Below are 15,757 nucleotides of genomic sequence, written 5' to 3' on the forward strand. Positions count from 1 at the left end.
GAGGGCTTTGGTTGGGAGATTAGAAACCTACAGACAGGGGCATCTGTGGGAGGTGGGGGGGATGTCACCATGTCAGGGCAACTGTCATGCCCCCCCATCTTCCTTTGCTCCAGCCCCACCGCTGAGAGATACTGACCACTGTCATTGCTTAAACTGTACACAGAGCTTGTGGCAAAGGCTAGCATATGGTTAAAATACAATGAACATTCTGGTAAGTTATCAGAGGGGTAGCCCTGTTAGTCTGAATCTGCAAAAGCAGTGAGGAGTCCTGTGGCACCTTATAGACTAACTGAATGGTTGGAGCATAAGCTTTCGTGGGCAAAGACCCACTTGGTCAGATGCATCTGACGAAGTGGGTCTTTGCCCACGAAAGCTTATGCTCCAACACTTCAGTTAGTCTATAAGGTGCCACAGGACTCCTCGCCACTTTTATTCTGGTAAGTTCTCACTTGTGTTGTGTCATCTGCACATCTAACTAACCAGAGATCAAAGTGCATGACCCAATGGCCTTCACAGAGAGAGAAAACCCACAACACAGGGTAGGTTATTCAACACGTTCACATTTATAAGAGTGAAACATAAGGAAATCTTTTAAGCCTCAGAATCTAGGAAATAAATAAACTTACTCATTTTCTTCTGCAGTGGCTAAACCTGCTTTATTTCTTGCCTCATTACATGTCTGTGTTAGTTTAAAAGTTCTATATGTCATTGTATTAAAACAAAAACACAAGTTCACCTGAACAAATGATCTGGAGTAGTACAGAAAAGCCCAGCAGGAACTATACCCAGAGACGGAACCAGGGCTCTGAGATGGGACCAGTCACGCTCTGCTGGGAGGTTCATTGGGATTTCCCTGTCCACACCAGGTCTTTCTCCTGCAGCCCTCAGAAGCCGGACTTAGGACCACAGAAACCACACTGGGATTCCTGAGTATGGGGAGCCCAGGCCACTGGTCAGTGACCCTTGGGGTGCATCTACACAGCAGCCTTATTTCGGAATTACAGTGCATGTCTACACCGCAAGCCGTTATTTGGAAATAACATCCACCTGGAGAACTTGGTCTTTTGGCTGGGCTGCATCTGAAGGAAGAAGCCAAAGACCCCAGGGTCGGGGAGAGCCCTGGTTTGGAGGGGCAGCTGGGAAAGAGGTTTTAGGGGGAGTTTGTAAAAGTTTGTACTGAAGTTTCAGTGGAGCACTAACAAAACATTTTTTGTTACCTTTGAGTTTGTAATCTGCTTTGCTCTGCCTGTTCTCACTTATTACCACTTAAATCCTACAGCTTGTACTTAATAAAACCACTTTTACTTACTATCAAGCCCAGTGTAAACAATTACTACCTATGGGAGCAGTGTGCACATTCCGCTTTCATTGCTAAATGGGGCTTACCCCATTCTTTGGGGTTTGATCCCATTTGGGGAGTGCTATCCCAGGAAGCTGGGCCCTAAACTGCTCTCTCCTCAGACCTGAAGAGGTTCAGCATCTGTACCAATGCTCAGAGGCGGGGGTGGGGGTGGGGACAGGAATCTCAGCTCAGGGCCTTGGTCAGGGGAGACTAAGGAGCTGCCCCAGCAGGACCGGGTGGTGAGAAGCCCCAGAGAGTAGAAAGGTGAGTGGCAGTGTCCAGGTCAGTACCCCAGGAGGCCCTCCCCAAGAGGTCTTCTGGGACCACAGCCACTTGGCCAGGCAGCTTAAAGGGAACTCAGGGTATATATTTCTCCCCTCTGTGGCTCCTCCAAAGGCTAAGAAGATTTGAGCTCCGACTGAAGCTTTCCCCACAGTCAGAATAACTGAATAGTTTTCTCCCCTCTGTGGACTGTCTAATGTTTAACAAAGTCTGACCTGTGTTTGAAGCCTTTTCTGCAATCAGAGTTTTTATAAGGCGATTCTCTTATATGTATTCTGATGGCTAGTAACGCAGGAGCACTGACTGAAGCTTTTCCCGCAGTCAGAGCAATTGAAAAGTTTCTTTCCTGTGTGGGTTCTCTTATGGTATAAAAGGCTTGAGCTGTGACTGAAGCTTTTCCCGCAGTCAGAGCAATTGTAAGGTTTCTCTCCTGTGTGGGTCCTCCTATGGTCAAAAAGGTGTGAGCTTCTACTGAAGCTTTTCCCACAGTCAGAGCAGTAGAAGGGTTTCTCTCCTGTGTGGGCTCTCTTATGTCTAACAAGGTGTGAGCTTCTACTGAAGCTTTTCCCACAGTCAGAGCAGTGGAAGGGTTTCTCTCCTGTGTGGGTCATCCTATGACTAACAAGGTTAGTGCTGATACTGAAGCTTTGTCCACAGTCAGAGCAATGGAAAGGTTTCTCTCCTGTGTGGCTCTTCCTATGAGTAACAAGGTTTGACTTCTGACTGAAGCTTTTCCCGCAGTCAGAGCAATTGAAAGGTTTCTCTCCTGTGTGTATCCTCCAATGGGCAATAAGTTCTCCGTTACTACCGAAGCTTTTTCCGCAGTCAGAGCAGTAGAAGGGTTTTTCCCCTGTGTGGGTCCTCCTATGTCTAACAAGGTGTGAAATCTGACTGAAGCTTTTCTCGCAGTCAGAGCAATTGAAAGGTTTCTCCCCTGTGTGGCTCCTCCTATGGGTAACAAGCTCTGAGCTACTACTGAAGTTTTTCCCACAGTCAGAGCAATTGAAAGGTTTCTCTCCTGTGTGTGTCCTCCGATGGGCAACAAGGTTTGACTTCTGACTGAAGCTTTTCCCACACACAGAGCAATTGAAAGGCTTCTCTCCTGTGTGAGTCATCCTATGCATAACCAAGTGTGAGTTTTTACTGAAGTTTTTCCCACAGTCAGAGCAGTTATGGGGTGCGTCTCTTGTATGTATTTTCTGATGGTTTGTAAAGTGTGAGTGCTCACTGAAGCTTTTCGCAGAGTCAGAGCACTTGAAGGGCTTCTCTCCCGTATGGACCCTTTGATGTTCAAGAAGAGTTTCACAATCACTACACGTGCAGGGTGACTGTTGATGGGGGATTTCCTGTTGAACGGTTTCTGTGTTTTTCTCCCCTGTGCTTCTGCTACTGGAGTTACCCTGTCCCTCTCCTAGATGGTTTTCCTGTTGCTTTTTTGGGCTATACTGACTCTCACAGCTCTCTCCTTGCTCACGTATCTGGAAAACATGTCTTTCAGATCGTCTCAGTAATAGTCCACATGGAGACACTTGCTCTAGTCCTTCCTGCTGAAGACTCTTCTCATGGTTCTCGGTCAGTGTCCTGTCACCTGTTGGAACAGAGAAATGATCCAGACAGGAGTTATTCTCCATGATGAACTGCAAGGAAACTCTAAAAGCGGAATAGAAAAGGGGACACACGCTCAAATAATGGTCAAATTATCATGAGTTGAGTTCGTTGTCCTCCTTTACAACCCTTCCACAGAGAAGAGAACCCAGCCTTTCCTCGCCGACCACACTCTGACTGGAGTTGACGACAAGCTGAACAATCAGTCAGAGTTCATGAAAACACACAAGTTACATCAGTTAAACTGACTCAGAAACCAATTTCTGTCTCCTTATAATTGATTGCTCACCTGTCTGGGTATTGCTGATGATCTCCCCTTCCTCACAGCTCAGAGGATCTGGGACCTGCAGCTCCTCCTCTTGCTCCACCCAGGAGAGCACATCAGTTTCAGAGACTGGAAATCCTGTTTGGAGAGCAATGAACCAAGTGCTGATCTTGTTCATTAAGGTCTTTGCCATTACTGCTTCCAGAGCCAGGATCCGAGTCCCCCACCCAGAGAGGCTCCTTTCCCCACCTTGCAGAGACTGGGCTCTGGCTGGTACAAGATCCCAGGACACACTCACCTGCAGTAAAGATGCATCACTCCCCCACCTTGGGAATGGCTCAGCTCATTCCCCAGGGCAGCTAAGTGCTCTGCTGCACTCTCTAGGGTACAACTAAGCCCCCCTCACAGCCCGGTCCATCCGCCCGGAATCCCACAGCTGGACAGGAACACACTGCTCAGAAGGGGAGCTCTAGTGAGGGCATGAAGGTGTGACACCAAGGTCCCCGGGCAGGTCTCAGACAGCAGCTGCCACATGGCAGGTCACTAGGGTTTGGAGATGAAGGACCCAGCAGATGTCTAGCTCCCCAAGTCTCTGTCCACAAAACCCCTGGCTGGTGGGCTGGGCTTGCCCTGATCTTTGGCTCAGATGTTCCACTTGGGCCAGGAGGAGGCAGAGGAAGTTGCCTGAGCATCTAAGTGAATCCTTGGCTGCTTGCTTCATGCCCTACCTATGTGCCACACTCCTGATCCCAACTGCCTGTGTCTGGGTGGGCCCTGCCAGCTGCTCACAACAGTTGCCCCAACAGAAGCCCAGCGCCACCCTGGGCAGCCATGCGAATGGCAAGCCAGGGCGGAGCTGGGCCGTGCTGCTTCTCCAGTGCTTGTGGCAGTTGCTCAGCTCCCCCTCTGCAGCCTCCGTTCTACTCTGCCAGAAGCAGCCTTTGTGTGGTTTCCCAGTCTGACTCTTGTGGCCAGCCTGGCCTTTGATTTGGTGCCCCTCCAGGGCTGCACAGAATCTATCACCTTTACACCTTGTGAGTGTGTTTCCCTCAGCTTTGGCCCCACCCCTTCTTGGAACTTCATTTTCTGTTCAGACGATCCACCTGTGACATGACCATGGAGATCACTGTGCTACTGCTGTTAAATAAAATAATCATAGTCATCACATCAGAACATTCCCATTGACATGGCACCCAGCACACTTCGCAAAAGGTTTATTGCACCTGTATATGTCCGTTCTTTTTGAACCAGAACAGGCTGGGCTTTGGAAGAATGGTGCAGCACTGGTACCAACTAACCAGAAAAGCACATTCCTGAGCAGGAAGAGGCTAATCAATACACATCTCCATAGTAGCTTCAAACACGGGCCTAAGAGATGGCTCAGAAAGACACCAACCCTTGTGCACAAGAGCGGGATGAGAGGATAACGGATACGGATGTTTTGTTCAACGAAAAAGTCAGGAGGCTAAGGGGGTAGAACACATGGAACATGCATCTTGTTTGTGTCAATGTATGAGAAGTCACAGGAGGGGCATGTTGATGCTGGCTGAGGGGCAGCATTCTCACTGCTGACTGACTGGTACCGTTATTGGGTTGGCACAAGTCTCACTATACCTATGCCTAAGGAGCTGGGATACTAGCATCCTGCTCCTTTTCACAATAAACTTGGCCGAGTGCCTTAGCCTCCAAATGGAGCCCGGATCTTTCTTAGCGGCAACCCTGAGCTGTGCTGCATGGATAAGCTGCAGGCTCTGCCAGTGCTGCGGGCATCAGAGCTCCAGAAAGAGCCACCCTGAACAGCCATAACAACTCTGTGGCGCTAGCAGCAATTCTAATGGCACTGCAGTCGCTGTGGGAAGCAAAATTATCAATCACAGCAGCATCTGGGAACTCTGGTATAAATCAGGACCCCACTGTGCTATTGGGGTGCACATATGGAGCTAAGCATTATCCCTCTATAATGTAGGTATCTTTCCCAGCCCTGAGAAACAGGGACACTCTATAATAGCTATTGAAGAGAGAGAGGTGACTGCACACAGAGGCTGCGTCTAGACTGGCATGATTTTCTACAAATGCTTTTAACGGAAAAGTTTTTCCGTTAAAAGCATTTGCGGAAAAGAGCATCTAGATTGGCACGGATGCTTTTGTGCAAAAGCATCAGTGCCAACCTAGACGCGGTTTGGCGCAAGAAAGCTCCGGTGGCCATTTTCATCATTGGGGCTTTTTGCGCAAAACAGTTTTTACCTATCTACACTGGCCCTCTTGCGCAACAGCATTTCTAAAAGAGGGCTTTTTCCCGAACGGGAGTGTCACTGTATTTGCGCAAGAAAGCTGACAATCATACATTAGATCGTCAGTGTTCTTGGGCAAATTCAAGGAGTCAGTGTAGACAGCTGGCAAGTTTTTGCGCAAAAGCAGCCACTTTTGTGCAAAATTTTGCCAGTCTAGACACAGCCAGAGAGTCTAAGGGATTTGATCAAGGTCACACAGGAAGACTGTGACGGGCAGAGAAGTGAACACAGGTCTCCTGAGCATGAAGCCAGACATTCACACAGGAAGAAAAAGTCCCTACCCAAAGATATTTCACTCTAAAAAGACAACACAGATGATGTGATTTAGCTCCACTGCACACAGAGGCAAGTGAGCCCCAGAGAGAGTGAAGCTGAACTTTTGAAAGGAAACCCAACCTGTGCCTGAAATGCAAGGGGAGCTCTGCTCACGTTTCTCTACTACAGAGCTACCTCGGACAAAATACTCACAGAACGTGAACTGCCTCACCCACCCTCCCTCAGCCCCAGCATCCAGCCCTTCGCATTGGCAAGAACAGCATGTCATAGAGATTAGCTACAGGAAGAAAGGACTTTGGGAACTGCACCCACCTTCCACTGGCTCAGCCCACTGCCACAAGGGGAACCTGCAGCCACTAACAGCAGCCAGATCCAAAGCCAGACCTCTGGTACCTGCTGTTCCTGCCTGAGCCCTTCTACTCACACCTCCAGTCAAGGCACAAGACAGGCAAGATAAGGAGGAAGCACAGCGAGACTTTAGCTGTGGGAAGAGCAGCTCCACTGTTAAGTCCCTGAACCTGTTTTCCCTGGGAGGGGCCACGGAGGGGACAGTCTTTCACAGAAGAGCCAGGATTATTGGGGCAGATACTCATGACATTGAGGGCAAAGACAATGAATGACCCTGAACCAAACCCAACCCAGGTGCTCGAGCCCACCCAGTTTGTGTTACCCAAGGGGACAAGAATCCTTACTCAGCCAGTTCACAGCCTCATAATTCTCCTGCATCACTTCCCTGTAGAGGGCTCTCTGGCCCGGGTCCAGCAAAGCCCATTCCTCCTCAGAGAAATACACAGACACCTCCTGGACGCTAACCGGCTCCACCATGGCCATCTCCTGTCCCTGGCTCTGAAGGCTGGGGGCTGAGCTAGAGACAAACATGGGTGTTCTGCAGCCTGGCAGGGGGAGAAGGCGAATTAGAGACATTTCAGAAGGGGCTTTAATCCTTTGCACACCCCCATTCTACCCACACTCTGTCTCTAGTGACGTGACACACGTTAGACTCTGCCACTGTGGACAAAAGTTTTAGTCTACATATTCCATTAACAGCACACGGGACTTAGATCCCAAATCCATATTCATTTCTCTCTGCACCTGGCTTGAGTTACAAGATTACTGCATCTGCAACCATGGGATTTAGTTCTCAGCATCCAGTGTTTCTGATAAGGCACATATTCACCTGCCTGAACATGGACATACATTAAATGCAGGCTGTTGTATTTAAAACCCTTAGTCTTCATTCACGGATTTGCAGCACAAACTTTGCTCTCATCTCACAGAGATGTTATAAACCCTTTCCAAAACAGAGAATCAGTGAAGTTAAGCATCTGAATGGTGGCGGTGTTATTAAATATGTGTGCTTATTATTAAACACTAGTGCTGAGTGTTTGCAGGATGAGATCTTAAGATTCATGGGATCAGAAGATATCCTCAGTCATCCAGTCTGACCCCCTCAGTGGCAGAAGCCATTACAATTAGTCCAGTTACCCAGGCACAAAGCTGTTTCCCAACAGTGTATTTTCTACAAAGTCCCCCAGTGATTTGAAGACATCAAGAGGTGGGAGAATCCATCAGATCTTTGTTCATTTGTTTCAGCAGCTAAACCTCTTCCCTATAAAACATTTGTGCCTCTTTCTTGTCTGAAATAGTCTGGCTTCAGCTTTCAATTATTGGCTCTCACTGAGCCGTATCCACTCGACAAGGCGGGTAATTCATTTTCATGGGGGGAGGGGCAAATGGAAAGTGGCTGAGAGCTACACTTTTTGACGACATAAATGCAGGAAATGGAGGATCCAGGATGGGCATTGGGAGGAGGAGGATGCTTGGGGTAACGGTTTGGGATGCAGGACAGATAGAAGGGACTAGGAGGGAGGTTGGGTGAGGGAGTCTTTCAGCCTATTTATTGTTTGAAACCATCCCCATATTGAAACTGACTGAGCAGTGAAATCTGAGCCTGAAGGTGCCGTCCGTTTTGTGTTTTAACTTCACCACTTTAGCATCACAAACCTATAGACCAGTGTTTCTCCAAATGTCCACAGATCCCCACGTAGCACCCCTGGGGCTCCTCACTGATCACTGGGTGATTTAGGGCTGTGTGCACCGTGGTCGCTGGGTTTGGTGGTTAACTCCAATGACAATCCCATGAAGATGTTTTCACAGGAATTCTCACGTCACTTAAAGAATTTCCACCAGCAAACTCACCTTGTCTGAAAGCTCCAAGGGATTTTCCTCTTGCTCTCTCCAATGCAGAGGCCAGAGCGTCTAGTGGGGGAAGGGATAAGTGAGGTGAGATTCCAGGTTCTCCTATTTATAACAATGTCCCACTCTGAACTCTGCGTTTCAATTCTATCAGAGACTCACTCAGGTATTTAGTATGAAAGTCTGAAACTTTCATTTCCTCTCTCACTCGGGCACCTCCCAGCAATGGAGCCAATATCCCTGCAGCCTCACACCTGTCCCAGGAGAGACAAGCTATAAATGAGATTTACTCTTCCCTCCTCATTCATTTGGTTTCCCATTCACTTAACTGCCTCTTGTCATAAACTGGAGCTGTGGTGGCGGAACACGTGGCCATCAGAGCAACTTTAGCCATTTTGATCTCTGAATGGGAGGTTCAGTGTTTGCAAACCCCTGGTTCTATCTGCAAGCAGTTGGGTCTGTTTGCTCAGTGTCTCTAAGGAGAGCAGACTGACGGGGCCATCATTCTCCACGTGGGAATTGAGGCAGGGGAAGTTTGGCTTCAGAGGCCAGATTCAATAGTCTCAGATAATTGAACTGCTTTTCCCTCATCCATCCCTTCCAGGTACCTTTGAACTCCCTCAGAGTCTCCGACAGAGCAATCGTTTTCTGGGAGAAACCTCTGATTTGTTCTTCCAGTTCAGGGGAAATCTCTTCCGGAAACTGGAATTGCCCCATCTCACACCTGGACAGAAACAATTCAATGTGATTGTATGTCGTTTACTGCTGATAAGTTAGTAAGTCTCAGCTCTAAACAGGCCTGGAGTTGGAATTCCTCCAATTCTCCCAGCCTGAGAGCAGGGACAACACATCCCATGGCCATGCAACCTTCCCCTCAAAGATCCTATTTCTGTTCTTCTGGCCTGGGGAGACTGGCTGGGGAAGTAGAGGGGAATAGAGTCTCCATGGCCAACTCACTCCTTGGCCTCTAGATGCTGAGGGACAGGAGGTTCCCATGTGAAGGGCTGAAGGAATCTGTCCACTAGGGATTAGACTGAGACACCAGCTCCCCTCTCCCCAGCTCCTTCTGCACAGGTCTCCAAACAGCCCTCAAGTGGGACAGACTCTTGATCCCTGCTGTCCTGGGCTGAATGTGCTCAGTGCCCAGCAGTGACAGGCCCATGTTCCACCCCACAGTCCTGCGGCAACCAATCCCCAGGGAGGTGACAGCTCTAAGAAACACTTGGTCAGACTGTGCCCTGAATGGGGAATTCCAGAGTCTAAAGTGCAAGAATGAGACCCTCAGAATTAAATGCATCAGAGATATTCATGTCTAACATCTGGCTGTAGAGCTCTAGGGAGATGTGGTGCTAACATCTGCTCCAAGCCTTTTCCCTGCTCTGTGCAGTGTGAGAGGAGTGAGAGCCACGTACCTACTCAGGGTGCTTCTGACGTCCTAGAAAAAAAGACACAGAAAAGAATCTCAGCCCCATTGGACACACACAGGGGACCTCTGAGAAGGAATTTTGCAAACCTAGGAAGAGAGGCCCTGCCCTGGTCCCAGGAACATGGATCCCCTGAGTGAATGGGGCTTTGCCATCTCTGAGGGTACGTCTACACTACGACGTTAATTCGAACTAACGCATCTAGAACTAAAAACTAGTTCGAATTAGCGTTTTGCTAATTCAAACTAGCGCGTCCACATTAAGTGGACCCTGAACCAGGCTTAAGGATGGCCGGAAGCAGTGCCGGCAGGGCATCAGAGGAGGACTTAGAGCGTGGAGATGCTATCTTAGGCTAGCCGAGGGCTGTGCTTAAAGGGTCCCGACCCCCAGCCCAGACAGACAGTTCTCAGGGTGCCCCGTTTGCAAAGCAGTCCTGTCTTGGAGTGCTCGGAGTACCCACACTGGGCACATCACACCACTCGGCCATCAGACCGGCTGCACTTGCCACAGGCTGCCATCTGGGGAGAGGGGGCAATTGGGGGGCTGCAGGAGAGCTTCCACCCCAAAAGCCCGCAGAGCCAGCCCAGTCCTCCCCTTCGGGGGCACGTACCCCATTCGTCCCTCACCTCCTTCCACTTACCCCTCCCTAGCCCCTCTTCTTGATGTACAAAATAAAGGACAATTGTGTTCAAAAATGGAATCTGTCTTTATTGAACAAAACTGGAGGAGACTGGGAAAAGGAGGTGGGAGAGGGGAAGAGAGAGGCTGGGAGAGGGGAGGGCAACTACAATGATCAGGGGTTTGGAACAGGTCCCAGATGAAGAGAGGCTAAAGAGACTGGGACTTTTCAGCTTAGAAAAGAGGAGACGGAGGGGGGACAGGATAGAGGTCTCTAAAAGCAGGAGTGGGGTGGAGAGGGTGCATACAGAAAAGTTCTTCATTAGTTCCCATAAAGAAGGACTAGAGGACACCAAAGGAAAGGAATGGGTAGCAGGCTTCAAACTAGTAACAGAAAGTTGTTCTTCACAAAGCAAAGAGTCAACCTGTGGAACTCCTTGCTGCAGGAGGCTGTGAAGGCTAGAACTAGAACAGAGTTTAAAGGGAAGTGAGATCAAGTCATGGAGGTTGGGTCCATGGAGTGGTATTAGCCAGGGGATAGGAGTGGTGTCCCTGCCCAAGGTTTGTGGAAGGCTGGAGAGGGATGGCACGAGACAAATGGCTTGGTCACTGTCTTCGGTCCATCCCCTCCAGGGTCCCTAGGGTTGGCCGCTGTCGGCAGACAGGCTACTGGGCTAGATGGACCTTTGGTCTGACCCAGGACGGCTATTGTAAGCTCAGGGCTCAGAGTCGGGTGGTCTCAGTGGACCCCCTTGATTTTCATGCACACCTGCTCCTGGGTGGCCAGGCTGGCAGCTCTCCTGCCCTAGACGGCCACTTTCCAGTGCCTAGTGCGGAGATCGTGGACGAGGTCCACGATGTCTGCACTAGCCCAGGCGGGTGCCCGCCTCTTGCGGTCTCGGGCAAGCTCCCGGGAGCCGCCAGCCTGGTCCTGGGAAGAGGGGGAGGGCTGGGGGGACATCGGGTGGGTGGCTCGATCCGTGCCAGGTGCAAGATCTGCTGGCTGGGTGCTGGCAGGCTTGCACCTGGCACGGGCACCGTAGCCAGCCCGTGCCCCTTTAAGGGGTCCGGGGCCGGGAGGGGGGCAGAAGAGTTTCCCTGATGTTGGCCAGAGTGGCCGCCAGGGAAACCTGGGGAGGGCTAGCCTCCCACTAGTTCGAATTAAGGGTCTACACAGCCCTTAATTCGAACTAGGCTTAATCCTCGTGGAATGAGGATTACCTAGTTCGAACTAAGCGCTCCGTTAGTTCGAATTAAATTCGAACTAACGGAGAGCTAGTGTAGCACCTATGAAAGTTAGTTCGAACTAACGTCCATTAGTTTGAACTAACTTTGTAGTGTAGACATACCCTAATAGATCTGTGCCTGTACCTCTACAAAGCACAAGAGTCATTCACATGGCAGCAATGCACAAAGTGTTACACTGAGATCTGACAACTGGGACCGAGCACTTCTGATTCAGGAGCCTCTTTTTGCTGTGTGAGGAGCTGGGATGTTTGTACCTCAGTCTCACCTGCAGGAATTCACTTGCTGGCTTCTGACATGTCCCCTCCAGTTCCCCAATCCCCTCGCTGATACGGGAAATCTGCACAGAGAGGTTCCTGACAGTGTCAATCTGGAACCTCCCAATCTCCTCATCTAATTTCTCTAGCTGGGCTAGGAGTCGCTGCTTTTGTTCCTCCAGAAACTGCTGCAGCTGCTGAAACTCAGCCACAATCATCTGCCTCTTGGCTTGGGTCCATTTCTGTGTGAAAACAGGGAAAGGGCTGGTCAGGGGCATGGATGGAGCCCATGGCCCTTTCACAGGGAGCTGAGTGCGCAGTCGGGACAATTTCTTGGAAAACTCTAAAGTTTGCCTCTTTGTGATTGCTAGGCAGATGCGTCTCTCACAGCATCTCCTTTGCCCCGTGTTCCTCTGAAAGGGATGTTCCCATGTCTGTCATGGGCAGCATCTTTTGTTATTCATGGGCTCTGGGAATTCATATCCAGAGCACCAGGGGGCAGGACTCAGCACCAGCCTGACAGAGATACCCAGGGAGGAAAAAGAAGCAAACATATAAATGCACCAAGTGAGCAGACAGTCCTACAAGGGCACATTCAGCTCACCTGGGGAGGATGTCTGGGGAAGCCACAAAAGATGGACATTAACTCATGCACTGACACGAATGCTCAAGGCCTTTTTACACATGGATCTCACCCAGCAATTCACGATCCAGGAGAAACGCAAACAAGCCGAACCTCACCAAGGCCACACAGGAGTCTGCCTCCTAACACAGCCCTATGGCTGGTCCATAGCCACAAGCACTTACCAGATACTCCTGGCTTTTCCCTTCAGCTGTTGTTTTCCTTCTCAGCAGCTTTTCTCTCTCCTCCCTCAGAGTCCTCAAATGAGTCTCCAATTTTTCCTGAAGAAACAGAGGGCAAACCACAGTAGATGTTGGGAGCCCATTTATCTGCCTTTAAGAGAGTCCCAGTTTTGAGGAACTCTGCCCTTGTCCAGCAGGGACTCAGCCCTGGACATGGCTTTGTCCATAGAAAAATACACAGGAAGAGACTGCGGATGCACCAGGACACCTACGAGCCTAGGGACAGATCGGTGGTGGCATCTTCAGAAAGAATGATGTAGGTGGTTAATAATACTAATCATGTAACCAATTACAATTTTATCAGTGACAGTATTTTTTAACCTGCTGACAGGCAGGATTGGTAGCGGAAATGGGCTCTCTTGGAGCTAGGGATCTCTTGCGAGGTCTGCCAGGGTGGCCACAAGAACTGCTGGCCAATGGGAACGCCCAGCAGCTGCAGACTGACGTTAGCTGCCAGAGGCAAGTGGGCACGTCAGGGGCAGTGGGGAGTTTAACCGGTAATTGGCACCGATAAACGTTAGCTCATCAGTTAACCAGTTTGAACTCTTGCTACAATCCAGTTGAATACCAGTTCTGCCTGGCATAGACCTGTGCTTCCTGAAACCCTGCTATGGGTGGAGTGAAGGCACTCAGGGCCCCACACAGCATCCAGCCCAGCAACCTCATCTAGTGCCAGCTGCTGCATTACAATTTAACCCCTCACGGAGCAGCCCTGAAGTTCAGCATCCCAGTGGGAAACCTCTTCTCCCTGCTGAGCCTAGGACTTTATCAAGGCATCTTTCTCTCCTAACAGCCACACTTCAGCACTGTTCAGTGATGCTGAGGGACAGGGAGCAGTGTAGTCTAACAATTGGACCAGGGTTCAGGACCAAACTCTATCCCCGATGTGTTTGGCGACTATGAGCAACTTGCTGCCTCACCTTCCCTTCCCACAGTTTGTCTAACTGGACTGTGACCTGCTCAGAGCAGGGACTTTCCCGTGCTGGGTATTGTGCAGGGTCACTGCAGATCTGTAAGGCAAATGACAGCTTATTATTCCTGTTCATCCAATCAGTAACAGCTTGTCACCTCCTCTTCTCCAGTCCCAAGGCAGCTCACTGACAGAGTGGCCTGTAGCTCCTGTAATCTAAACCTCTCTGATTATTAACACCTTCCCTTGTGCAAACACCCCTCTCGCCACCAGTGAGGGCTGGGTTTAAGGATTTAGAGCCTCAGAGAAACATTTCCCACATCAGGTATCTGTAAAGACTTGACATAAGTTGCCACAAAGCCAGAACATTTACTTTTTACTGCATCTCTTTAATCATGAAGGCTTTACAGAAGTGGTCACCAACCAAAAGATTGGGATCTACAGGTAGATCTTGGTGCCTCTGACAGGTGATCTTGACTGATTTGGCTAAGAGACTATCAAGTGCAGCACTTCAGCTGCCCCCTCTCCCTCCTGCTTCACATCTCCTGCCCTTTGCCTTGGAGCTGTTTCCTTCTCCCACCCTGCATTCTATCTCCACAAACAACAGAAGTGGTCACCAACCAAAAGATTGGGATCTACAGGTAGATCTTGGAGCCTCTGACAGGTGATCTTGACTGATTTGGCTAAGAGACTATCAAGTGCAGCACTTCAGCTGCCCCCTCTGCCTCCTGCTGCACATCTCCTGCCCTTTGCCTTGGAGCTGTTTCCTTCTCCCACCCTGCATTCTATCTCCACAAACAGAGGGAGTCTGTAGGCTGCTTTTGAGAGTGGTGCAGGTGTGAGCCTTCCTCAGCCCCACTGCACCACCACAGAAGAGCCACCTGTAGCAAGCAGTGTGCAGCTGGAGCCTGTATCCTGAATCCCTGTTCTAGTCATGTACCTCTCCTGCACCCCAAGCCCCTTCTCTAACCCTGAGCCCCCTGAACTGAAACTCTCTTACAGAGCGTGAACCCCCTCCTGCACTCCAACCGTCTGCCCGGCCTGATGAAAGGGAGAAAGGATGGGGGAGGGAGAAGGGATGCAGTGAGCAGAGGCAGGGCCTCGGAAAAGGGTCACAAAGGAGGTGGGGCAAGGGCATTTGGGTTTGAGGTAGATCCTGGATTGCACTTAAATTCAAAAAGTGATACTTTAAAAGGCTGGAGACCACTGCTTTACACTGGTTGGTTCACATCTGTGTCTGGTAACAGTCAGTGAAATTAGCCTGTAATTAAAACCCAATGTTATTTCCCATCACACTGGACAGCAACTCTGTACCTTGTACTCCTGGGCAGCTTCCTGTAAGGGCACCATCATGTGAGCCTGGGATCTGTAACACACCACACAGATGGGAGTTTGAGCCTCTTCACAGAACAGCTTCAGAGCCTCCTGGTGCTCCCCACACACCCCGTCCCATGTTGCTCTCTTTGATGCCTGGAAACTCAGCGGCTTGGCTAGTTCCACCACGTTTGCCAGCTGCCGGTTGGGCCGGAGGGGTCCCTGCTGCTCAGTGTCTCTGCCCTGAGGGCTGAGGGGGGCCTGGCAGGAATTGTGCCCACACTCCAGAGTGACAGGGGCTGTGAAATCCTCCAGGCAGACGGGACGCGGCGCTTCCTCCCGGACACTTTCCACGGGGCTCTCTGCAGCCATGGCTGCCTCTGGGCTGGGGGACCGGGGCCGTGTCACTGTCCTGCGCTCAGGAGTGGAGGGGCAGGTCTGGGGGTGGGTGTGAGAGGCGCCAGCACTGAGAACAAAAAAAAATCAAATTGAAAAATTGAAAAAGCCCCAAAAGCTTCACTCCCCCCTGCAGGGTCCATTGGGCCTCCCCCGCGAACTGCCCCGGCCAGAACCGCCCCCCCATCGCTGTGCCCCTCAGGCCAGGGCCCCCTCACAGCATCAGGAAGCGCCAACAGCCCGAGGAAGGGGGGGGCAACCGCAGTGGGGGGGGGCCATTGCCCAGAAGGACCCGCCCCCACCCGGCCCCCAGCGCCCCGATACCCAGCGCCGGACCCACCAGCAGCGCAGGACGGCGGGTCACAGCCCCCCCCTCCGCAGCGAGTAACGGCCCCAACGGCCCTTCACAACGGCTCCCGGCTCAGGGAGCGCGGCGCATGCGCAGTAACCGCGGCGCAGTCTGGTCCCTTTC

At 50.8% G+C, this 15,757-nt stretch overlaps 1 protein-coding gene across 1 annotated transcript; it reads right to left on the reverse strand.

Moving 5' to 3' along the window:
* Nucleotides 1-492: 492 nt before the first annotated feature.
* On the reverse strand, nucleotides 493-15,347 carry LOC149522855 (uncharacterized). The gene is made up of 8 exons (XM_089770973.1): nucleotides 14,890-15,347; nucleotides 12,609-12,704; nucleotides 11,813-12,043; nucleotides 9,670-9,692; nucleotides 8,866-8,981; nucleotides 8,261-8,320; nucleotides 3,519-3,632; nucleotides 493-3,212 (listed from the first exon to the last, which is right to left on the reverse strand). Exons 1-8 carry the CDS (start codon nucleotides 15,259-15,261, stop codon nucleotides 1,873-1,875), a joined length of 2,352 nt encoding a protein of 783 aa, XP_089627099.1. The 5' UTR covers nucleotides 15,262-15,347; the 3' UTR covers nucleotides 493-1,872.
* Nucleotides 15,348-15,757: the final 410 nt, after the last annotated feature.

The sequence above is a fragment of the Pelodiscus sinensis genome, chromosome 19, assembly GCF_052426305.1.
Source record: "Pelodiscus sinensis isolate ZL-2025 chromosome 19, ASM5242630v1, whole genome shotgun sequence".
NCBI lineage: Eukaryota > Metazoa > Chordata > Testudines > Trionychidae > Pelodiscus > Pelodiscus sinensis.

Coding starts and splice junctions, on each gene's coding strand:
- LOC149522855 (XM_089770973.1), bottom strand. CDS start 15,261: ATGGCTGCAGAGAGCCCCGTGGAAAGTGTCCGGGAGGAAGCGCCGCGT. Junction 12,705..14,889: donor AAGCTGCCCAGGAGTACAAG/GTACAGAGTTGC, acceptor CTGTTTCTTCAG/GAAAAATTGGAGACTCATTT. Junction 8,982..9,669: donor GTCAGAAGCACCCTGAGTAG/GTACGTGGCTCT, acceptor GTTTCTGTCCAG/GTGTGAGATGGGGCAATTCC.